General features: G+C 46.7%; 1 protein-coding gene across 2 annotated transcripts in view; it reads left to right on the forward strand.

Moving 5' to 3' along the window:
* The first annotated feature begins 12,856 nt into the window (after positions 1 to 12,856).
* The window catches only part of LOC144175961 (uncharacterized), a 33,369-nt gene continuing 25,003 nt past the window's right edge, over positions 12,857 to 21,222 (forward strand). For both annotated transcript variants that reach the window (XM_077705038.1, XM_077705039.1), the window contains exons 1-4: positions 12,857 to 13,073; positions 19,349 to 19,469; positions 19,980 to 20,056; positions 20,595 to 20,831. In XM_077705038.1, the coding sequence (XP_077561164.1) occupies positions 13,014 to 13,073; positions 19,349 to 19,469; positions 19,980 to 20,056; positions 20,595 to 20,831 (495 nt within the window). In that variant the 5' untranslated portion in view covers positions 12,857 to 13,013. The remainder of the gene's footprint in view (positions 13,074 to 19,348; positions 19,470 to 19,979; positions 20,057 to 20,594; positions 20,832 to 21,222) is intronic.

A 21,222-nucleotide genomic window follows, 5' to 3' on the forward strand; every position in this document is an offset into this window, starting at 1 on the left:
AAATCACGTGCATGAGTCTTATATTATATGTTATATGGCACCACCTCAACATTTTCATTCGCTCATGCTATTATTACTTTCACTTCTTCAACCTACACTTGCATTTCCATTGTCTCCACATGAATATAAGCAAGGTGCACGTAAAGGTCTTGTTATTAAGCTTGGAGATTTAGCCATCTATATTTTATAGGGGCATACATTTTTTTTTGTTTCAGTAATGCTAACTTTATTATGTAAACATCTCATCTGTTCCACTAATAACATTGTTAAATTTTACATCCAATGAATTGACTACAAGGACATCACAATTGTGCATACAGCAAGTGGATGTGAAAAGTTTCACTTCTACTACTTCACAATTTTTAATTGTTTCAAATTGTTTTCGCTTGCAAACACTGAAAGCGTATGGTATGAAAGGTTCTCTGCACTTGAAAAGGGCACTGTAGAGGTGAATACATGGACTTGCTAACTTTTTAAACTGGTCTGTTAATCTTATTTTATTTTGTAACAGATCGTGTAGTAAAGGAAGTTTAATCAATGGTACAGGTAGGAAGACCAACCGAGCATCATAAATCGGTACGTTGTATCCGAATGTCTGTAGTAAGCACATCTGTTGTAATGAGGTTACGCTGCATAGTAGTAAGTGTACATAGTACTATTACCGAAATGACTGAAACGAAATGTATAAAATTGCAGCCCACTTAACCGATTGATTCTATAACCTCTAGTCGTCATTGCACGCAGCAAACGCAACCTGACTTTTTATATTGCGTTGCACGACGTGTCTGGCTCCATAAAAAATCTATGGACATGCCATGAGCTTTTACATACTGTTCAGTCATAGTAATGGCATTCCTCTCGGCACAGCAACACTGCACCATAATTCAGCTCGGAACCTTCTCCTGCGCCACAGTAGTAGTACTGGGAACCAGGGGTGTAGCCAGGAGGGGTGTTTCGGTGTCGCAACACCCCTTTAAATTTTCTGACCAGTGCATTCCTGCCGCTGTCCTCCCAGCTTATCAGCCTTTTTTTTCTTGTCCACGCTGTTCACACTGCATGCCAATATATTAATACATAAAAACAAAAGAAAACTAAATGATATTTGCACGCACGCTCTCCTTCCTTTTTTTCGGTTTGTCTTTATTTCTGCATTTAACATTGTGGTAGACATTGTGCCCTTTATGGTGGTGGGGGAGGGCACTAGTGTTCACTTCATCTTCGAGTGGTTTCAAGGCCAGCTCCGCGAGGAAATGTCCAAGTTCTCCTTCTTCCTTGAGGTATTGAAGGAAGGCCCACCAGAGCGCAAGTGCGTCCGATGGTGGGTTGATCCACTCTTGCAAGGTACGAGGTCAGTGTCCTCTGAGAGACGGAACCTTTAAAGTTTCTTTTCTGCCAACGGTGTATGACATCCCCCGAAAAATATTTCTGGCTGCGCCACTCCTAGGAGCAGCATTTTTGCAGTCTCATTGCTGACCAAATGGGAGTAGGATTGTGGTGTGCTATAGAAGCAGATTGATTTGGGTCCTGCTCGAAAGCACCAGTAGAGCCAGTGGGGCTGGGGGTGGAGTGGAAGGAGGTTGGTCATCAGGAATCCACACCTCGGGAGAGAGACCCAGGCACTGTCATTTGTTATTTGGAGGATCCACATATGGTGACTGTTTTTGTCTGCTTCTTGGCCATCCAAAGAGGGAAGCATAGCCCTCGCGGCTATGGCAAGCACAATAACGAACATAGACCACACATTCCACCCATGATGGCACGGACATGCAGCTCCGTGCTGTTCATTAAGGCATCCGACCAGGATGTGATGTCCCAGAAGGCGACGTGGAAACTGGCCGCAAAGAACGCATGTTGATCAATTTCCTGACCACAAACATCGCTGTCACCCAGCATTGGATATTGGGGCGCGGTGCCTACGAGCTGACGAGCAGGGTTGTTGCTTCCTACCACCGTCGGCACGGGGGCCATGCATTCACCCAGGAGTCCCCACTCTGGTGGATGTGGTTATCCCTTTGTAAAAGGCAGCAACCATGAGATGTGTCTAGTTATTGTTCACACTTAGGAAGGGCGCCGAGAACACAAAGCAGTAAGGAACTTTCAACGTAGCAGTGCACACATGTTGCAGACTGCGCCACCACACATATTTGCCAGCTACAGTGCCTGTGAATTGGGACCCCTTGCCACCAGACTCGTCTCCCAGGTGATTACGAATTGAGCACACTCGGCCTTTGCCATCAGAGCTGACATTGCACGGTGGCAAAAGTGATGGTCCGCACATTATCTGAAGTTCACATACAGAGACCAGGGACAAACAGGGGACAGTTGTTCAAAATACAACTCAAGGAGCACTGCCTTCACTGTTCCTGCTTTGCTGGCTCTTTTCCATAAAGGTAGGCAAACCATGCAACACCTGCTTAGCACTCGTCAAATGAGCAGTTGCCTACAAATGTGGCTGCGATTCCTGTACATAGAAAGAGTGTATGTGGTCTGGCTTGCATAAACCCTAGCTCTCCTGTCTTTCCCAGTTCAACCATCTATCAGTTTATATCAATCTGTGTTTCTGTACCAGGGAAAATGACATTCAAAATGGGGTTGAATTGAAAGTCGTGCCCCATACATCGCTGTGCGCATTTCAAAGACAAGAGTTCTGACTTTGAAATCTGGCCTGCCTACTCTCACAGTCGACATTATTGCTATGACATGAGTTTGACGTGCCTATATATGTAAAACTCATAACCTTATTTGGCCCTTTCCAGCTCTGTATCAGGCTGCATGCATGCAGGTTATTGGACTGATCCGGCACATTTGACTAGACGCATTTTTTATTCAATAATATGCCCTCTGTCATAAATTAGCGTATTGTACAAGTACATGTTGGCTCTTGTTTCAGAGAGTAAGTTGTGATTAGAGCAGTTTCAGGGTGCACCTCCCACGGTCAGTTGTGTGCGACTACAGAGGGAGCTCCTGACAAAGAGGGAGAAATCTCTCCATTAGAAGAAGCCGAGATGTTCGCACACCCATATGCTACTTTGCAGGGAAAGGGACGCAATGCAAGGCCCTATGGATAACAAGGCAGTAGAGAGTTGAGGAAGGAAAGGAAATAAAATATGGCAGGATTTCTATAAACAAATGGAAACACCGCTTAAATGGAAAAACACAGTGAGTTTTGAGTTAAAGGGGGCCGAATACGGGAGGCGCGGCAGAAAGAAAGTTTCGACTTAACCGATATTTCAAAATATCCAAGTTCGAGTTAACAAAATAAGAGATTACTGTATATCGTCGTACTTTCTGGTTTATAAGTCGCACCCCCTCAAAGCTGCAGTTTTTTTGAAAAAAAAAAAATGTATTTAAGTCACACCAGTGTACAAAACGCGCTTCAGGTAAACTCATACAGGATCAGTTCGTTAAAAAGTGCAACGAAAGTACACATGATTGCGGCGGCCACCTCCTCTGAACGGATCCCCCGGTAAGCAGTGCTAGACACGTGCATCTACCGTCCAAAGTCCAGCCAGAACTAACTTTCCACATATGGTCTATTGATACACAGGTGGCATGTACTTACAGACGGCGTTTAGGCAAACGTATCGAAGCCTTCTTCCGCCGACTCGCTAACAAATAATTCATTCATTTAGACCACAGAGCTGTGTCTCTTAATTAGTGCTGACATCATGCAGCACACAGGCACCTTTGTGAGCACGGACCACGCATGGCCACGACGTGCCAAATTTATTCCATACATAAGTCGCACCGGTGGATAAGATGCACCAACGAAAATTTCAGATAAAAATCGCAACTTATACACCGGAAAATACGGTACAGTGAACTTTTGTTAAGACGAACTCAAAGGGACCATGATGGTTTGTTCGTCTTATCAGAACTTCGTCTTGTGAGAAGCCCCCCCAAAAAGAATCGGCAACATTCCCAAGTGCATGCCTATCTCTTGCTTCAAAACGGTGAATGAAGTAGACTTACAATGGAGAAAAAGACAAAAAAAATATTTTATTTGAGTGCGCAACTTGATAAAAGACTGTCTTCACGCACTCTTGCCTGGTGGTTTTATCCAGTATAACGGGGTACGGATATGGAGAGCGTACACATGCTACCTCAAGCAACAACACAGCCGAGAGAGCTGAGAGGGAACTCCTCGCTTTCTCAGCGGTGACGCAGTAGGACTCGCGACGAGAACCGATGCGAACTGACATGCTCCTACTGAGAAATGGCACTGGTCAGAAGAGATGCTACGTTTGCGAGCAGGGAGCCTCCATCATCGCTTCTTTGAACTTTTTTTTTATCCTTTGCGCCTCTCTCCTCCAGAACAGAGTGGCCACAAAACTTGCTCTGCTCTTTTTTTTTTCTTTGCTTTGCCGCTGGCTCCGGGGGTTGAAGGATGGGAGAAGTGGTAGCTTTATCCGTGTGTTTTGTTTCTCGCACCCTCTCTTCCTCCCTGGCGCAAATTCACTTATCGCTGTGGTTTCTTTTACTTTTCTTTCTCTCTGGTCGCGTAAATGCTCAACCGCACCCCGCCAAGGCTGCCATGTTCACTACCCAGAATCACCAGCCATGGTGGTCACCCGGAAAGTCGTTCATCTTGACCGAAGAGTATGTGCAAGGCTGTTCATCTTAAGTGGATTTTTTTTTTTGCATTGGGTCAATGGAAAACCAAACAAACATTCCCACGTTGTTCAGCATAAGCGAGAATTTGTCTTAAACGAGTTCAGTTCAGTGTATATTCTTGCTCCACGGTCAAAGTACATATATGACTCCATGAGTGCCAGATTGAGATGCAGTTGGTGGTACAACGTCTCTACTTGGCTTTAATTTAAAATGCTGCTTTCAAGTGGCGGCTCAAGGCAACACATCTGACATGCATGGAGGGAATAAAGGCTCTAGAGAAACTGCACACACATGAGCTGCCTGTAAAAATGCAATTTGCACCACAGTACAGCCGGCTAATGTGGTCAAGTGGTAGCTGCAGAGCGCTGGTAATTCGGACATGCTGCATCTGACATATCGGAGAGAAATTTGGCCTAGGGCGGCAAATGAGACGGAATTGCTTTCGGTGCCTGCAGATGGAATGTCTTCAGTGTTTTCCCGAAACTCGAGTTGCTATTAGATTTCGCTTGCAGCCGATGTCGTAGATGTACATGTACCCAAAAGATTTTTTTTTTTTAGCCAAATCATACCCAAGGACAGCGAGCGAGCTTGTGCGACAGTACTCAAGCACAACGACCCGTTAGGAAGGCCAAAGCAGATGACAGATGTTTTGGCCCAATAAAGTAACGGATCGTAATATACGTGGTGAAGCCTGCAGTGGAGAGAACATGTGCACCAATAAGGGGCAGGGATGTACAGCCTGATTTTATACGGCGAGGCCCCTCAGGGGCTCTGGCTGTCGGCGTCGTTTCATATAGTCACGGTACTAAAACACCGGGACACTCGTTTTCCAACGCCTCGCGCTAGAACGCTTCATGCTTCAAAGACACGAGAGCCCCCCAACAGTTTCGTCTCCGTGAGCAAAAACGCCAGGGCGCCAAGAAATTCAGGCGCGTAGCCAGGATTTTTGTTCGGGGGGGGCTAAGGTTGTTCTCCACCCCCCCCCCTGAAGAAAAAAAAAGTGTGGTAGTTTGCAAGCGCCCTTAAAGGCTATGAGGATAAAATACGTGTTTGGTTCATTAAACAGTCTGCCTTGTCCCGATAACAATGATAGGTACCAGCTTTATCGCAAACTTCAAAGGAATAATCAAAACATTAAATTAAACGTCTAAAGCAATGGCGAATCCCCGCCCACTTTCCGGCGCCGATTTCACTATGACAGTTCAGGATCTTGTTGGTACGATTGGCGCCCAACGACTTAAGTCACCGCCAAGGAACATGATTGCGCGATTGTAGAGGGGCCTCCATTGATCTTATCATTTGAATTCTAACGTGCAGTTAACACACTCATAAATACGTTTTAGTGCTAGCCTATATATATACCACTCCTGCCGATATCACTTCACTGCAGTGCTAAATTAGAAAATTTTTGACATTTGTTGCGTTGCTTCAGTTGAAACAACGCCTGTGATTGGAATGGAGCTGTGCGAGTTACCAAAGGCTATTTGCTATTCAATTGAACAAGGTTGTATTTGTCTTTAAAAGGCCCTTTAACGTTCTCTCATGATATTGGTGTTGATTATGATTGTATTTGTGCCAGCTGAAGTTGTAAACTTGGCGGAAATCCGCAGACCACGTGGTACAAATCTCTGCCCGTGATACGGGACGTACATTGCACGCACGGGAACCTTGTGCAGGCATTGCATTAAACGGCCATAGTTTCATGCAATTACTTGCTTTATTTCAACGTGTGGAGAATGATGAGTGTGACATCCGCAATAAAATGACGTAGGCCGTAAGAATTAGATTTTTTTATTTAGTTGTCCTTGTCCAAAATGCAAAATAAAATGTTTTGCATTCAACGCCCGCACAGTAGCGGCCAGTGTCAGGCCAATGGAGCTCATTCTGTGCAGTATACATCGAATCTATGCACTTGCGTTATGTGTAGCGCAGGTCTGATCTTTAAAAAATGAGAGGCTATGAATTATACATACAGGAAGCGTTATATCTCTAGCAATAATTTCAACAAATATCAACCCTAAACACACAGACATCATGCGCAATAACAGCGCTGTTAAGGGCGAAAATTACATGAACATGGCAGGATTAGTCCACACCAAAGCGGAATAATTCAGCCAGTGGTATTTGTTAAGTCATGCCAGTTTAAATTTGCGCTTCTGTTTTGAGTCTCAACGCAGTCCATTTCGTAGCTTCTATCAGGTCTCCGGGCGGACATGAGAAGCTTGTGCTTTGTAACATAATGGATCTGGTTTACATTACGGCACAGCCCAAATGTAGAGTCTGCTGTAATGAGCTTGGTGTTCTCAAATAGTTGCATTATTACCTGTCAAGTTTTCAATGCTTCGGGCATAAATGCCCTATAGTCTGCCTGAAGCAGCCACCCCATTCAGTTACCACTCCCAGATGAGGTAGAGCAAGTCTTTACAAAGTTCACCATTCGATGCTGTATCGAACTTTATATTTAGCAAGAAAAAATAGTAACGCAAAGACGACGATGTCTGACCATACTCTTGCGGTTAGGCATGTTCTGTGCAATCTGAGCAAAATATTGCTGTTTTTAATTTTGTCGTGAGATCTGAGGAAAGAGTTATAATGCGGTCCTACCATTTTGATTTCAAACTTTAATGAAAGGACATACTTTTTTAGCTGACGCGTGCACTGTCATTTTTCAGCCGAGTACACGCTGCCGGTTTTAAAGCTAAACGATAAAACAATATCAGTGCATAAGCATGGGCGGCTCTGGAATGTATAGGGCGCACAGGAGTATTGTAGTTTTTGTTAGAGACGCGGGAAATGGAAATTATGTTCGGAATCTCCTTGGTCCACCAGAGAACGGAGGAGTGGGCAGCTGTGCAGAGCCAGCATGACCTTCGGGCGTGGTGCGATGCCCGAAACAAGTCAGCATTTCGTTTTCCGGAGTGCGCCAAGAAACCATGCGTATTGGCATGGCCCCGCATACAGAAAGACTAAAGACTACCATGCTTCAGCATGAAGCGGACAGTAATGACACAGTTAAAATATTTCCTTGGTTGACAGCGACCGTGATGTTGAAACTGAAGCATGGTTTCAGGCTACGACAGGATAGATTGGCTAAAAGTTGCAAAGTTGTTTACCGTGATAATTCCTCGGTCATTTCAGTTACTTAATAAATGCTGACGATTGCTCAAAATGTCCTTCATGCAACATTTTAGAATGTATACGTAGCAGTTGTGGATTCAGGAAGAAAGACAACAGCGCGCACCCGTATGTGTGTATGCGGGGGGGGGGGAGGTAAGGGGAGGAGGAGGGCGGAGGTGTGCTGGTGCTCTTGAGAGGGCCTGCTGTCTGTAGCCCGCTTATTTAATTAGGAAATTCTGTTGTCTTGCACGACCGATTGAGCCTTGAAAGAACGATACTCCTGCGTCTACAGAACTTCAAAGAAGGCCAGGAAGAGTTAAAGGAAACTTCTACCAGAAAGGCACGTTCGTTTCTTCGCCACCAGTACGAAGGTCCTTCACTTGTGCTGTGTCCGCTGCTGCTATGGGTTTGAAATTGGGTGTAGCAGTCGATGCACGCGTATATATGAAACGCGCTAACAAAAGTCCCGATAACGCGCACACAATGCGACAGCTGCTACCTCACATGGAGTTTCGTCCCAGTAAAAGCAAACTATTAAAACTGCAGCCAGAACAAATATATTTTTCACTCTTCATGTACTGATACTAACGCTGTCCCAATACACTCTGAGTAACCCTCTCCTACTTCGTGCATAATAAAATATTTAGGCATTTACAGGAGTTGAATTTACATTTTCCCTCATTAAAAATCACCTATCCGCTCCACCGTGGGCGCTTTTAACGACCAATTCAAACGCAAATACTGTATTCGAAATAAAACGAAATACCCAATTTTAGCTCGCACACGCAAGGTACTGGGGCATCGTGTAAATATAAAGAAATGATTATTTAAATATCAAAGAATTCATAACTGATCTGCACTGCACAACTTAAAGTACAATGCAACCTCCATCACCAAAAGACATCAGTGATCATGGAAGGATTAATCACTGGAAGAAAATGACTTACAATTCGAGGCCTCTTTTGGGTGTTGGCACTTGGAACATGAGCTTCTCAAAACCAGGGGCGCTTCTATTCTCGCGGCATATTGCCGTTGTGTTTCAGGCCCTTAATATACACTGCTATGGGCAGCCGCCGTCCAGAGAAAAAGCGGCCGTGGACGAAATGGAGGGGCTTTAGTTGTGATCGAGGTAGAATATGGCCATCTGATCGTTGTTACTGTCGCGACGTCGTCTGCCTGTGGCAGGGCATGGTGACCGCTGTGCCTTCACATTTAGGATAAAGTCTGGGACTGGCTCGGGGAGCTGCAGCGCGCCTTTTTTGTCGACCCGCTGTTTTCCAGTTTCCTAGGTTAGGGGAGAATACCGTCGAACAAAGCTGCCTACTCGCAGGGGTGAAATTGATTGTCGCAACATCGCCGTCGGAAGGGGACACTCAGTGCGCGCAATCTGAGCCCACTCCAACAAAACCCTCCCGGGCTCGACAGAAACGTGAAAAAGGAAGAATGAAGGGCTGACGCGAGGAAGAGGGGCATACCTTGCTGTGTGTCTCATTCGCAAAGACCCTCTGCGCGCCAGCGACATTCATCCAGCTAAACTGCATGTTTCATCCATTACGTAGCCCCATCGCATTCTTCAGTTACCTTGCACGAGTCTTGAATGTGTGCCCACGGCCGCTTGATCTCCCCTTTTCTAGGAGATGGAGCGGCCGTGGTCAGCCACCGCCGCTTGCACGTTGTTCTGCTTAACATACAAAGATCGTCTGTTCCCTTTCGAGCCTGCATCGTACCAGTCTTCAACCATCAATTACCGGCGGTCCCTCTTTTTTTTCGCCGCGAGTTAGTGCGGACCACGGTGTAAAATACATCTTACACCGAGGTGCGCACCACTCCTTGCTTTCCCAGCCGAGTCAATATCCTCTGCTGAGAACGACTCAGCCGGCCTATTATTCTCTGTGTTGCCACATGTCTCGCACAAAGGGACACAAGGCATGCCTTTGTCGTCCCGTGTGCTGAGCTTACCTCAAGGCGCCGTGGCTTTCGGGGCTGCCCCCCTCCGCAATCATCCCTCAGCGGTTCGCACCCTTCAGGCGCTTCATTTTGTCACGGCCGGACTCGACTCCCTTTCCGCAGCGCGGAAAAAGAGTCGAGTCCGGCCGTGGTTTTGTGTAAACACCCTTGCGTAGGGCAGACACTGAGTCGTGAATGCTTCTATTAGTGGCACCACGGCCTCCGCGATCGGCTGCCGGCGGCGCGCCGTTGCTCCGGCCGTCCCAATCGCCCGGAGAGAGCGTAAGTTGAAAAGGGGGCGTGGCCGCGTTTTTCGCCGCACCGCGGCGCGCGGAGCCGATGGTTGAAACGAAAGGCGTGCATGCTGCAGCGCGCTCCTCGAAATGGCGTTTCGTCAGCTTTCGCGCTTTGTATCTGAATAAAAACAAAGCATACCTAATGTCATGGATGCAAAGCGACACATAGAACCTGATAATGCATTTATTTTAGCTAGGATTGCAGCTATGCGACTTCTTTAATATGTGCCGCATGACGCCCTCGACGCACGGACAATATTCGCTGCTGCCAATAGAAAATTTCTGGCGCTTAAATGACGTTCAGTTCGCTTTATAACGTACTTAACGCGTTATAACGTATAACATATTTTATATAATCTGCATGGTCAATGCAGTTTATTAGAGCGTCATACCCGTGACGAATGGCTGTGCTTTTATCTATCCTTTGAATTAACAGCTGTTGGGTAGGCGGACCCATCCTATTTTTAGGATTAACCCGTTTAAGCAGTGTTACCCTGAGCGATAGCCTCAAGGATGCGGCAATCTGTTTTACACATGCGTGTTAAGCAAGTTACCCGCCGCGGTGGCTCAGTGGCTAGCGTTGCGCTGCTGAGCACGAGGTCGCGGGTTCGATTCCCGGCCGCGGCGGTCGCTTTTCTGATGGAGGCGAAAAGCAAAAACGCCCGTGTGTACGAGATTTCGGCGCACGATAAAGATCCCCAGGTGGTCAAAATTAATCCGGAGCCCTCCACTACGGCGCGCCTCATCGCCTGCGTTGCGTCGGCGCGTTAAACCCTACAATCAAATCAATCAATCAATGTTAAGCAAGTTACGGTTTCAATTTCAGTCGCAATAAATAAAAAACGTGAAGTCAGATGTACCCCGATTTCATTGTATTCTTAAACGTAATGGTGGCCACAGGCAAGCCCAATTTTGCCTATTTTGGAATGAATAGCCAAGACATTTAAATTTTCAATTATATACATGTCCATGTGTTAAGCAATGATGACAGCTTTCGTGTTTGCTTTGGACAATATCCACTTGTATGTATACATTGGGAACCAAATCTGTACTTAACGCTCGTCCAAGAGCTGCATAGTTTATTGAACGTCTATTTACAAAGTACACTGCACTTATATTTACAAATGTACGCTTTCAAGGCATCGATGCCTTGAAAGCGTACATTTCTGGTCTGCTTGTCTTGACTGACAGAATAATTTACACATGAAGCACTTTGCGATGCAGGGGCTTGGAAACCAGTTTTTTTTTTTTTTTGCTGAATACAGCGTTGTTCGTGACAGTTGCACCAACATTGGCAAGCAGTGACCTCACAATCACTATGGACAGAGTGGTGGTAGCATATGTTCATCATCCCTTGCTCTGCACGTGAACAGAGGACAACGTTTTAGATGAGGCAAAATCATTGCTTTGTACGCACAAGCAGCACGCGCTTTATCAGTATTTAGGATAAAAAGAAGCTGCAGCTGTTTTCAAAGTGGCCCGTTCTTCCTCCATGACAATATCGTAGACTTGTCCGTATGGAAAAAAAAAATGCTGGCGACAACAGTGTTTACAAAATCATTTTAGTTTGACAGCACAACCTACATAAAAATTGCGCCCACCTCCCCGCGAATAATCAGTAGGCTGCATAGCAGGTGTACCCTGAACGAGGTATCAAACAAAAATATAGAAATGGTCGATTTCTAAAAATAACTGGCAAAAATCAAACACGGCGTCAATATAAAAATGCAATGACTGCTCTCTATTGTTGTCCATAACCCACCCTACGCGGAAAAAAATATAACGGCTGCTCCAACAAGCAAGCATGCACCCGATAAATCTGTCGCCGAAAAGTTTCCGCACCCAAATGTCCGCGCACCGGAATGTCCGCACCAAAACGCCCTGCTCCGAAATGTCCTGCACCGATCAAATCAAGCCCAACAAGCAAAACGCGATTAACTTTTCGCCGTACAGTGACATATCTTGGTTTCCGTGCTATTACTCGAAGCTTCTGAGACAAGCGGTCTTCATGACCTGATCGTTTGGTTGGTCAGCTCAGCAAAAACAAAGCTTCAACACAGTTACGCGAATTCCGGCAGCGAAGACACGCAGCAACTCAGGCCCCGCAAAGCCGTAGAGAGGAGTGGGTGCGAGCTGCCGAACCATCGGCTAACACCGCCACCTCGCGGCGCGTTGCGGAGTTAGCCAAATTACAGGTTTTTGCTGGGGGACGCGCCGAATGGGACGGCCGGAGCAACGGCGCGCCGCCGGCAGCCGATCGCGGAGGCCGTGGTGGCACTTTCAAAGGATATGCAGCTTTGTTCACAGGCGGCGTACCAGGCATACAGGCAGCCCGGCGACGGCCGGAAAAATTTCGGGGGGGGCTGAAGCCCGGTCAGCCCCCCCCTGGCTACGCCACTGCCAAGAATACACTTATGCACTGCATGCTTCACTTCTACTCAGGTTTCACGTAAATGACCCGGGCTTTTTCTACCAGCCACCAACGCACGTGTGCCCGGCCGGAAAAGAACAGCCACCGACAACCGTTGCTACTTTGCTACTTTGACAATCTAAGCAGCGACAGAGTCAGCAGGATTCGCTCGTTTTTTGGACTTTGCTTTACAAGAACTAGAGAACAGATTTCTGACACAAACAAAACCATCTCACGGTGCCTTTAAAATGCGCGCCTAAATTTCGCCTTGGAGCAGGTTTTCTTTCTCCAAAATAAAAATAATCGGATATATTTTTTATTTCTCAGTGATGCGTCATTTGTAATATCAGAGCACAATGTAATATAATTTTATAATTAACGTCAACAACACACGTCGAAGAATTTTTTGACTCAAAAATGGACTTCTCACTAGCGCTACCTGTAAAGAGTGCTGTTTGGCGGCCTCTGGATTCGCCAGGGCCGCCCTTGTTGCGTCCATCGTCGTTGCTGGGTGTCCGTGTTGTGCTGTTCAGGTGCGTGCGTGAAAGAAAAATCCCTGCCGTTCAGCGTCGGCGGCCGTTCGCCGAATGAGCGGCGCGTAGAGGATCGGCCACCTCCCGTCGGGCACCATGAACTTCGGCCGGCTGCTCAACGTCGCCGAGAAGAACCGCTCGGCATCGGCGGCCGAGGTGAGAGACCCGTGGCCTGCCCGTGTTTCAATGTGGGACGGCTGCCGCCTGCTCGACGTGCGCATTTCCCCTCCCAGAGCGGTGGCTACGTGGTGCCCGAGGTGCGGCCTTTTCAGGCGTACGTTCGGCCCGCGACCGAGGCTGATTTCCCGCGGAGCAGCGGGCAACGTGCGTCGCGCTCCGACATTCCGCGGCTGTGGTCATCGGCCAGGAGCCCGAGTTGCGAGCCAGGCGAACAAACGACGCATGTCTCACTGCTCCGGCTGGCGTGCTGCGCACCAGCCTCCGTCAACACATGGCCGTGAAATGTGTGCATCCAACGTGTCGTCCTCCCCGAGCTAGTTCCGCTACGACGCAGCAGCCCGTCCCGTCAGCTGGTCCGCTTTCCTGCCCGCACCATTTGCACCCAAAGCCGAGTGCGAGGCACGCTCCGGTTTCTGGCGGCCAGCAGATATGCGTAGCTTTTCTCCGTGCTCGTCCTGCTGCTGCCGCAACGGCGCGGGGCCGAAGAGAAGAATACGTGCGTGTCAGTATAACGGCTCAGAACCAGGCCACGCAAGGGGTAGGATTGACCCGGAGCGTATTTTTAGTTGTCGCTACTGCTCGATCGTGCGCGCTGCCGTACAGCGGCAGTCGCCCTTCACCGCCATGCGACGTTCATCGAGCGTAGTCGGTTCCCGGTAGCGACCTGTGAGAGCATGGCCATTTCGTCACCTGGCTGCGTGTAATTGTCTTCAGACTGATTTCCAAGTCATGGTGGCCACTTCGTTCGGCCTATTGGCTTATTTCGATGGGGTCGTGAAGCGGGTAATAAGAAAAATTGACGTTAATTTTTGTTGGTTTTAGCTAGGTGGAAAAACGCAACCAGGAAATTTTGCCGAAAGTTTTGTGCCTTGACTTAACGAGACGAATTTAAAACGGGTTATTAACTGCGTCAAAAAAAAAAAAAACAGTTTTGGCTAGCACACTATACAAGGACATTAAGTGTACATGACGGCCAAAGATGCCTAGTGCTTTTTTTAAATTCCTGTTGAAATTACACTAATGCATAAGTAAAAAATTGTTACGAGCACCTATAGGGGCTCACACAAAAAAAAAGCTTTATATTGTCACGTCATGGCAACTATACTTCTCTTTTTAGCACATTTACAAAGTGCAGGAGGTCGCAACAATGAATGAATGGAGGCCGGAATTTAAATGTTGATTTAACGAGTGACTGGCATACATTTGCCCGTAAAACTATCCCGTGCAACACGAACATTTCGAAGGCCTTTGAGTCGAATGCCCTTTGACTCAAATGACACCTCAGAGCTGCTACACGACATTTTTCGAAGGCCTTTGGTTGAAATGCCACTTGAGTAAAAAGAGCACCACCAATGATCCTTGAGGTTCTCAAAAGCCTTTTAAATGCAAATGGCCGTACTCTCAGGAGCAGTTTCTGCATGCCATAGTTACAAAAACAATTATTTCTGAGCAAAAATTGAGGTTTTAAGTGCACAATCTCTGTAACTTCTCACTTGTTCTTGTTTTCTATCAATTGCTCTACGATCACAAGGTAACCTGGTACTCAACACCGGCGCTGCGAAAAAAAGAAAAAAAAGACTGGCGGCTGTCAGTGCATGTTTTGTGCGCGCTTGTAGATTATCAACTTGATTGCTAATTGTTTTTTTTTTTGCTCATTTTAACTCTAAAATTAAATTTTTGTCAATGACGAAATAGGGCAGCAGCGGCGACACCAAGATGTGGCGGGCAAATACAGAAACTTTCAACTGCCTTTAAAAATTGTCATGTAGATAGGCGAAACTCCCTCCAGTTCGAATGGCATTTGAAATTTCGAAAGTCATTCGACTGAAATGACCTTTCAAATGCTCGTATAGCACAGGTATTAGTTTTTATATGATTGGTGGCTCAGTATACATCATTGCATAATAGTGCTAATGCAACATTCAACTTCGAAATAAAAGTAATGTATTTTTTCGAAGATGGCATGGCTGTGTTATCTGTGTATAAAACTCAATTATCACAGTTTTTTGAATATCATTTCAATTATCACAATTATCACAGTTCTTTCAGAAAATTCTGAAAGATCACTGATATACATAATAAAAAGCAAAGCTCCTAGGACTGAGCCTTGGGGTACATCCTGCACGAAATATTGTTAAAGTATATCATACGTGTACTGTGTAGAGCTGACCAGATATGCCATAGAACTCAAGTTTATAAAGCTGTGCCTGATGGTTAATCCTGTCAGAACTTTAGTGAGGCCTTAAGAAACAGATGTGACTAAATTTTGCAAATCTGCTCATTTTTAATGTAGCTGGTTAGAGAGAGCAGAGCTAGGTCAGTGGAAATTTCTGGGTGGTTCTTGCAACCAGCCTTATTCAGGGGGTACTCGCTGCGGTGGCCTAATGGTTAAGGTGTTGCGATGCTGATTCTTGCTGCAGTGGCAGTTCTTCTGATTGAGGTAAAAGACGAAAACTACTTCCGTCAAGTGGGTCCCGGGAAGACCTGCAATAGACTGATCTGCATAGTGTATTAAGCAATCTAAAGCAAGGATAAACAGCCAAGCAATGAGGCAGCCTTTAAATTGTGGTGATGGAATACCAGAAAAATTGGATGTACAGGTTATTAGGGCTGATTGTAAACATGGAAAAAAAGAAATAGAAAACTCGGAGGCCCGAATGGCATGCAAGGTACTGGTTGATAACATGACATTAGGCCTAACACCTGTCACTTGCCCTTCCCCCCTCCCTCTGTTGGGGCAGCAGCTCAGCTGGTTATATCTCATCCTTTCCACCATCCTTCACATGACGCGTCATAGCCAATGGTAACATTAGGCCAGTGCGTTCCCATGTTTGTGGACAATGGAAATTGTGACATGTTCGTAGCTTTCTTTTGTGGCTATTCGAAATAATATGGTTTTTTTGCAAACTAAGCCAAAAAAACGCACAAGTCATGCTCACACATTAAACATCTTGTGTTGAGCTTGCATACGCTGGGTGCATTCAAGATTCCGAGGGAATTAACATTAATTTTGGAGAGTCGCTGAAAAGGATTGCATGCAACCATTGCATACTCCTTGGGCAGAAGCCTGGGGTCTTACTAAGCACGTTTGTTGGTCATGCGGTGTGGAGGACCGACAACAGTTGTACCACATGGGTAACAAAATGGCTACTGTGGGACGGAGATTAATGAAAAACAGAGAGCTGTCTTCTATTGCTCAGGTTCATCTAAGCCAGTGTGCATCGAAGCTCAAAGTTAAAAACTGTGGGTGCCACGACTCATTGCAGAGACGAGCCTTCTGGACTTGTTTATGCTTGAGGCTGACTTATTTTGCTCGAATAGAACCAGTAGCCAAGAGAGATTGCCTTAGCGTGTATTGATTATTTAAGCCCACACCTTGTCACGATGCATTGGTAGCCTTTCTTCTGTCACTACAGAACGAAGGCCTTTCGCTGCAGTGGCTGAGTCCCTTTCCCCCTCTTCCGCCAGATTTCCTTGTCACATGAGGGGTTCTCGCCAGTCTCGCTTCCTTTGCCATCTTGTATTGGCCACCACCGTAATGGTTATGGCCTTTCGTGTGACCAGTTGATGCAAGAAAGATAACATGCTCAAATGCAGCCCCATTTTTAAAAGAATTTCTGTACTAGGGTAGAAGAAAAATTCTGTGCCTGAAAGGCCAACTGCACTCAAAAATTCAACCTCTTGAAAACACTATTTTCATAGTCTGCCTAAAAATACTGCAAGATACAAAATATGGCAGCTGAAGTATGCATATCTGCGGCGCAAACGACCATAAAAAATCGGAAATAATTTTGAAACCAAAATTGAGGAGGGCGCAGCCATTATGGCCAGGCTGAAGCGACTCTCCAGCCGACCCATCCGGCAAGCAAGCGGCCGCGCTTGGCTGGCCGGCTGAAGCGAACCTTCAATCCACCAAGTGCAGCTTCGCCTGCGACGAAGCTATTCTAAATGCTTCTAATTAATTAACCAAGTGTTTGACGGGGCTACGAGTCATGTCCCAGTTGGTTTGGTGGTACGTACTGTACATTCAAAGTGAATTTGGCCGAGGTGAAATTTGAATGCAGTTGGCCTTTAAGGGGCCATGCAAACAAAATGCAAGTTTGTTTTATTTGAACAGTTTTGGGTTTTATAGTGTCCCCAGCGCTTGTCCGGAAGCAAACAATGTCACACCGAGAAACGATTCACCGAGAAGTCATTGAATTTAAGCTAAAATTTTGATTCTCCTGCTAAATCATGTGTTTTCGTGACGTCACAAGAACAGGTCTTCAAGCGAAACGTAGTGCGCCATAAGTCTCTGAAGGTGACTGCCGAGTTTTGTTTACCATCAGTCTTTTTAGATGGCGCCACCATACTGTGCCAAACTCTTTTTTCTGCCTTTGCTTTGTTTGTGACCGTATTTGCCCCCGGCTTGTTTTTGTTACTTCAAAAAGTAATCGTTTCATGAAACATGGTGTTCGCTCGACAAATATGGTCACATAAGATCGGCCAGTGTCATCTGAGACAACCCCAAAGCGCCGCACTGCTGTGCAGCTAAAACGAGGATAGTGCACGCAGTACCGACAGCAGTACGCATCGGTATATCTATGTTTATGTGTACTTTCGTAACTTTCACTGTTTACCCCACCACTCTTACTGCTGTAAAAAGAACGTGCTCTAAATTTAAGTGCAAATAGCTCGTTCGGCAAACTTATAAGCCCTGCATAATTTGCGTTTGCTTTTGCTGCTTCAGCCCATCGCACAGCAGGGCATGTGACATCATAGGTTCTGTTGCGGGAAATGAGCTAGTGGGTCGCATGGCCATACCCTTTTTTCCTAATTATATAGCTTGTTTGAGTGTAGTTTGCCTCAGAAGTGGTGTCGGTATGATTCCAACAAAGCAGTCTTTCGAATGAACCAAACTTATGTTTTGTCTGCGTGGTCCTTTAAGTGTACGGCAAGGAAAAGCGACCGTCGGCTTCATAATTGAGGCTGGAGGTGCCTTTCAAATGATTTACAAGGACACCTAAGCCTTCCGTATGATGTAGTGGTTAAGAAAGCATTAGTGCCCAATTGCCGAATAGATATGCTGTAAAAAACTAGTGCCCTGGATCTATGGTGTGGCTGAGTGAAGCAGCGGCTTCATGATCATAATCCTTTTTGCTTTCCATCCTCTTCTCTCTGTTACTATGAAGGTAAACTTATGGGCGAGTTGGTGCTTGATGTCTAAGCCGAGAGTTAAAGCAAGGAACAATGGAAGAGTGACGCAGACAAGTGCATGTTGATATTGTACCTTTGTCGTCCCTCACCCTGAGTACTGCCCATATAGATGTTCAAAAAGTTCGTTACTTTAACTGAAATCCTTGGGTCAGTTGTCTGTGTTAGGCCTATATCTAGGCGTGGAGAGGAACTGGAGCGAAAATTTTGGCTGCCTAAATCAAAAGATTGGAAGGTACAAAGTGCCACCAGAAACGTGCACATGCGTGCTGCAAGCATTCAGTGAAAATTTTAGCCACAGCAATGCTAAAATTTTTGCGCTTCTATTGTAAAACTTGGGCATGCTGGGGAATTGCACTGGTATGTTCTACGTTTTTTCATGGGTGGCCGCACAATTCTTGGTAATTTGAATTGCGTTGTGGGCTGTCGCTCTTCGGGATGCAGGACATGCTCTTTGGCATCATTGAGAGAGGGAAGAAAATGAGAAAATTCTGTTTATACACAAACAGAACATCAATTGCCAGTTAAAAAGAAGCAAGGTGGGAAATTTCGGTTCAACCAAGAAGTCCCCCTTAAGCTAGTAATGGGGCCGGTAGGAAAAGTGATGAAGCACGCAGGGGAAGCCACCCGACAGCTTGTGCAGGGTTGTCCACCTCCAGTGTAGGAGGGAAAGTTGGTCCCAGCTGTTGCAACTGCCTCGAACCTTGCATGCTCACCCCCGAGCCTAACGGCTTCGTTTGGAATGGTCTTTGTTATAAATGGGGCTTACTAATGGAGAGGCAGTTGTTTTGGCTTAGGATGCAGTCCTTCTTGTCATCCAGCACTAAGTCTTGCCAGTGCTGTTTTAAGGGTTTACTTAAACTAATGTGGTTGCGTTTGTCCTGTTCATTGTTGGCATGTGTGTGTGTGAGAGGTTGGACAAGCCAGGATGGTTACTCCCCCTGCCCATGGTGCTGTGCAGGTTGTTTCGTGGAGTGAGCTCCTTGCCCGCAATGGAGGCCCGGAGAAGGGTCGGATGTGGATGACTTGTCCGGTCCCTCTCGCTCTGTCTTGTGCAGAAGGCGACCAAGCGGTACAGCACGGAGGTGGCCCCGGCCAAGAAGGAGCCGCGCAGCAATGTGCAGTCGGCGGCCATTCGGGCCTTCCTGCAGCGCAAGGAACAGGAGGAGCGCCAGAGGCGTGAGTGCATTGGGCTCGCAGGTTGCTAGCGCGCTTAGCCTGGTGGCCGAGTACGCAGAGTTGGTGTCAACCATGAGAGGGCTGAAAATCGGCAGAGGCCGTTCAAGAACAGCACTTGTGCTGCCCGTCACGGATAGACCAAGGCTTCTGCTGAATGGTCAAATAACAGGTTGCATGGATTAAACTCCGTAATGAAGCTACAATTTTACACTTTGGCAGGTTGACCTTCAGTGCCTCTTTAAACCTAGGGCAGAAGTTTTGTGCAACTATGCGGCACTTGGCTTCTGTTCTAATTGACTTAGGTACAATTGTGGGGGTAGTTTGACAACAGAAGGTGTCACACATTCCTAGAAAGCTGCTTTATGGGATAAAAGCGGGTTGTCTGCAACTTGTGCAATCCACAGCCTAGGTGTCTTGAGAACTAGCGTGCGATGTGACGACATGGAGGGGGATTTTTTCGTTAGTTTCCAGCGTAGAGGCATTGGGGTGGGCCTGTGTGTGTCTGCGCAGAGATTGAGGAGCAGAAGAAGAAGGAGAAGCTGCTGGAGCTGCGTGCCCAGAATGCCAAGTCCAACAAGCGGGCCAAGGTGAGAGCTGCTCACGATTTGTTCCTGAGCTGTTTAATGGGATCTTGTCGGCTAAACAGGCTCTGTGTACCTCTGTCTAGTCTAGCTACCTGCATCGATGCATTTTTAATGCCTGGGGCGTGGTGACCCTGTGCAAACCCAAAAACTGTGATGTGCGTGCCACTCTTTCCACTGTGCCAGTGAAACATGGGTGGCAAATGACATGCCCTGGCCTGGAAAAGTGACAAGAGAGGCACGGCAGATGATCAGCTGTATTTTGGTGATCATGGGGGTGCTCACTGTGCTCCAGAATTTCAGCTCTCACATTGAGAGCTGCAAATTTCAGGCTTAGTAATTCAAGGCAAAAAGATTTTTGTGTGTGTGTGTGTGTGTGTGTGGATTATCCAGTGAAGGAGCCACTTGCTGTAGACTGTCTTTACCCTCTCTGGGAAATTGGAGCTTGGAGCATTGGCACAGGATCGTGTTAACCATACGGGGTCCCCAGATTGACTGTTAGGGTCGTCTTCGTGGGTTGAGACCTCCCCTCACAAAAATGCAGGTGATGGCGTCGCGCACCAAGGACAACAACTTTGGGCGCATCCGCCTGACGGAGGACGAGGAGGAGGCGCGGCGCAAGCGGGAGGAGGAGCTGCGGCGCAAGATGCTGACGGACAAGGTGGAGCGCATGAAGGCCCGCATCAAGCTCCAGCAGGAGGAGGAGGCCCTGCCCCACAAGCGCAAGCGCAAGCGAAAGTCCTCCCAGAGCGGGGGGGACTCGGGGGGTGACGGGGCAGAGGTACGGGCAGGCCTTTGCCTCTTCAGTGTTGCCGCCTCCGTTCACAGTGCAGCGGTTAACAGTTCAAGTGTGCAAGTACACTCGCTGCAAGTACACTCACCGCAAGTACACTTTAAAATCTCCAGTGAACCTGTGCAAGGTGTGAAATAGAAGCAAACAAGTAAAGAACTCTTTTTGCACAATGAAAGCATGAAAAGGCCTAATCTTTTTGTGTTAATCAAGCACACATAAGCTATTTATATTGGACAATAATATACTGTCATTCAATACCCAAATTCAATATCCAATTGAAAATATTCAAAATCCCAATGACAAGAAACTTAGTAACGGAGCACACAGTTGGCTTAGGAAATGACCCATGCCTAGCTAGCAGCCATAGGCCGAAAGCCTA

This window comes from Haemaphysalis longicornis, unplaced genomic scaffold (genome assembly GCF_048455015.1).
Source record: "Haemaphysalis longicornis isolate Haplotype H1 unplaced genomic scaffold, Haemaphysalis longicornis Haplotype H1 scaffold_3, whole genome shotgun sequence".
Lineage (NCBI taxonomy): Eukaryota > Metazoa > Arthropoda > Arachnida > Ixodida > Ixodidae > Haemaphysalis > Haemaphysalis longicornis.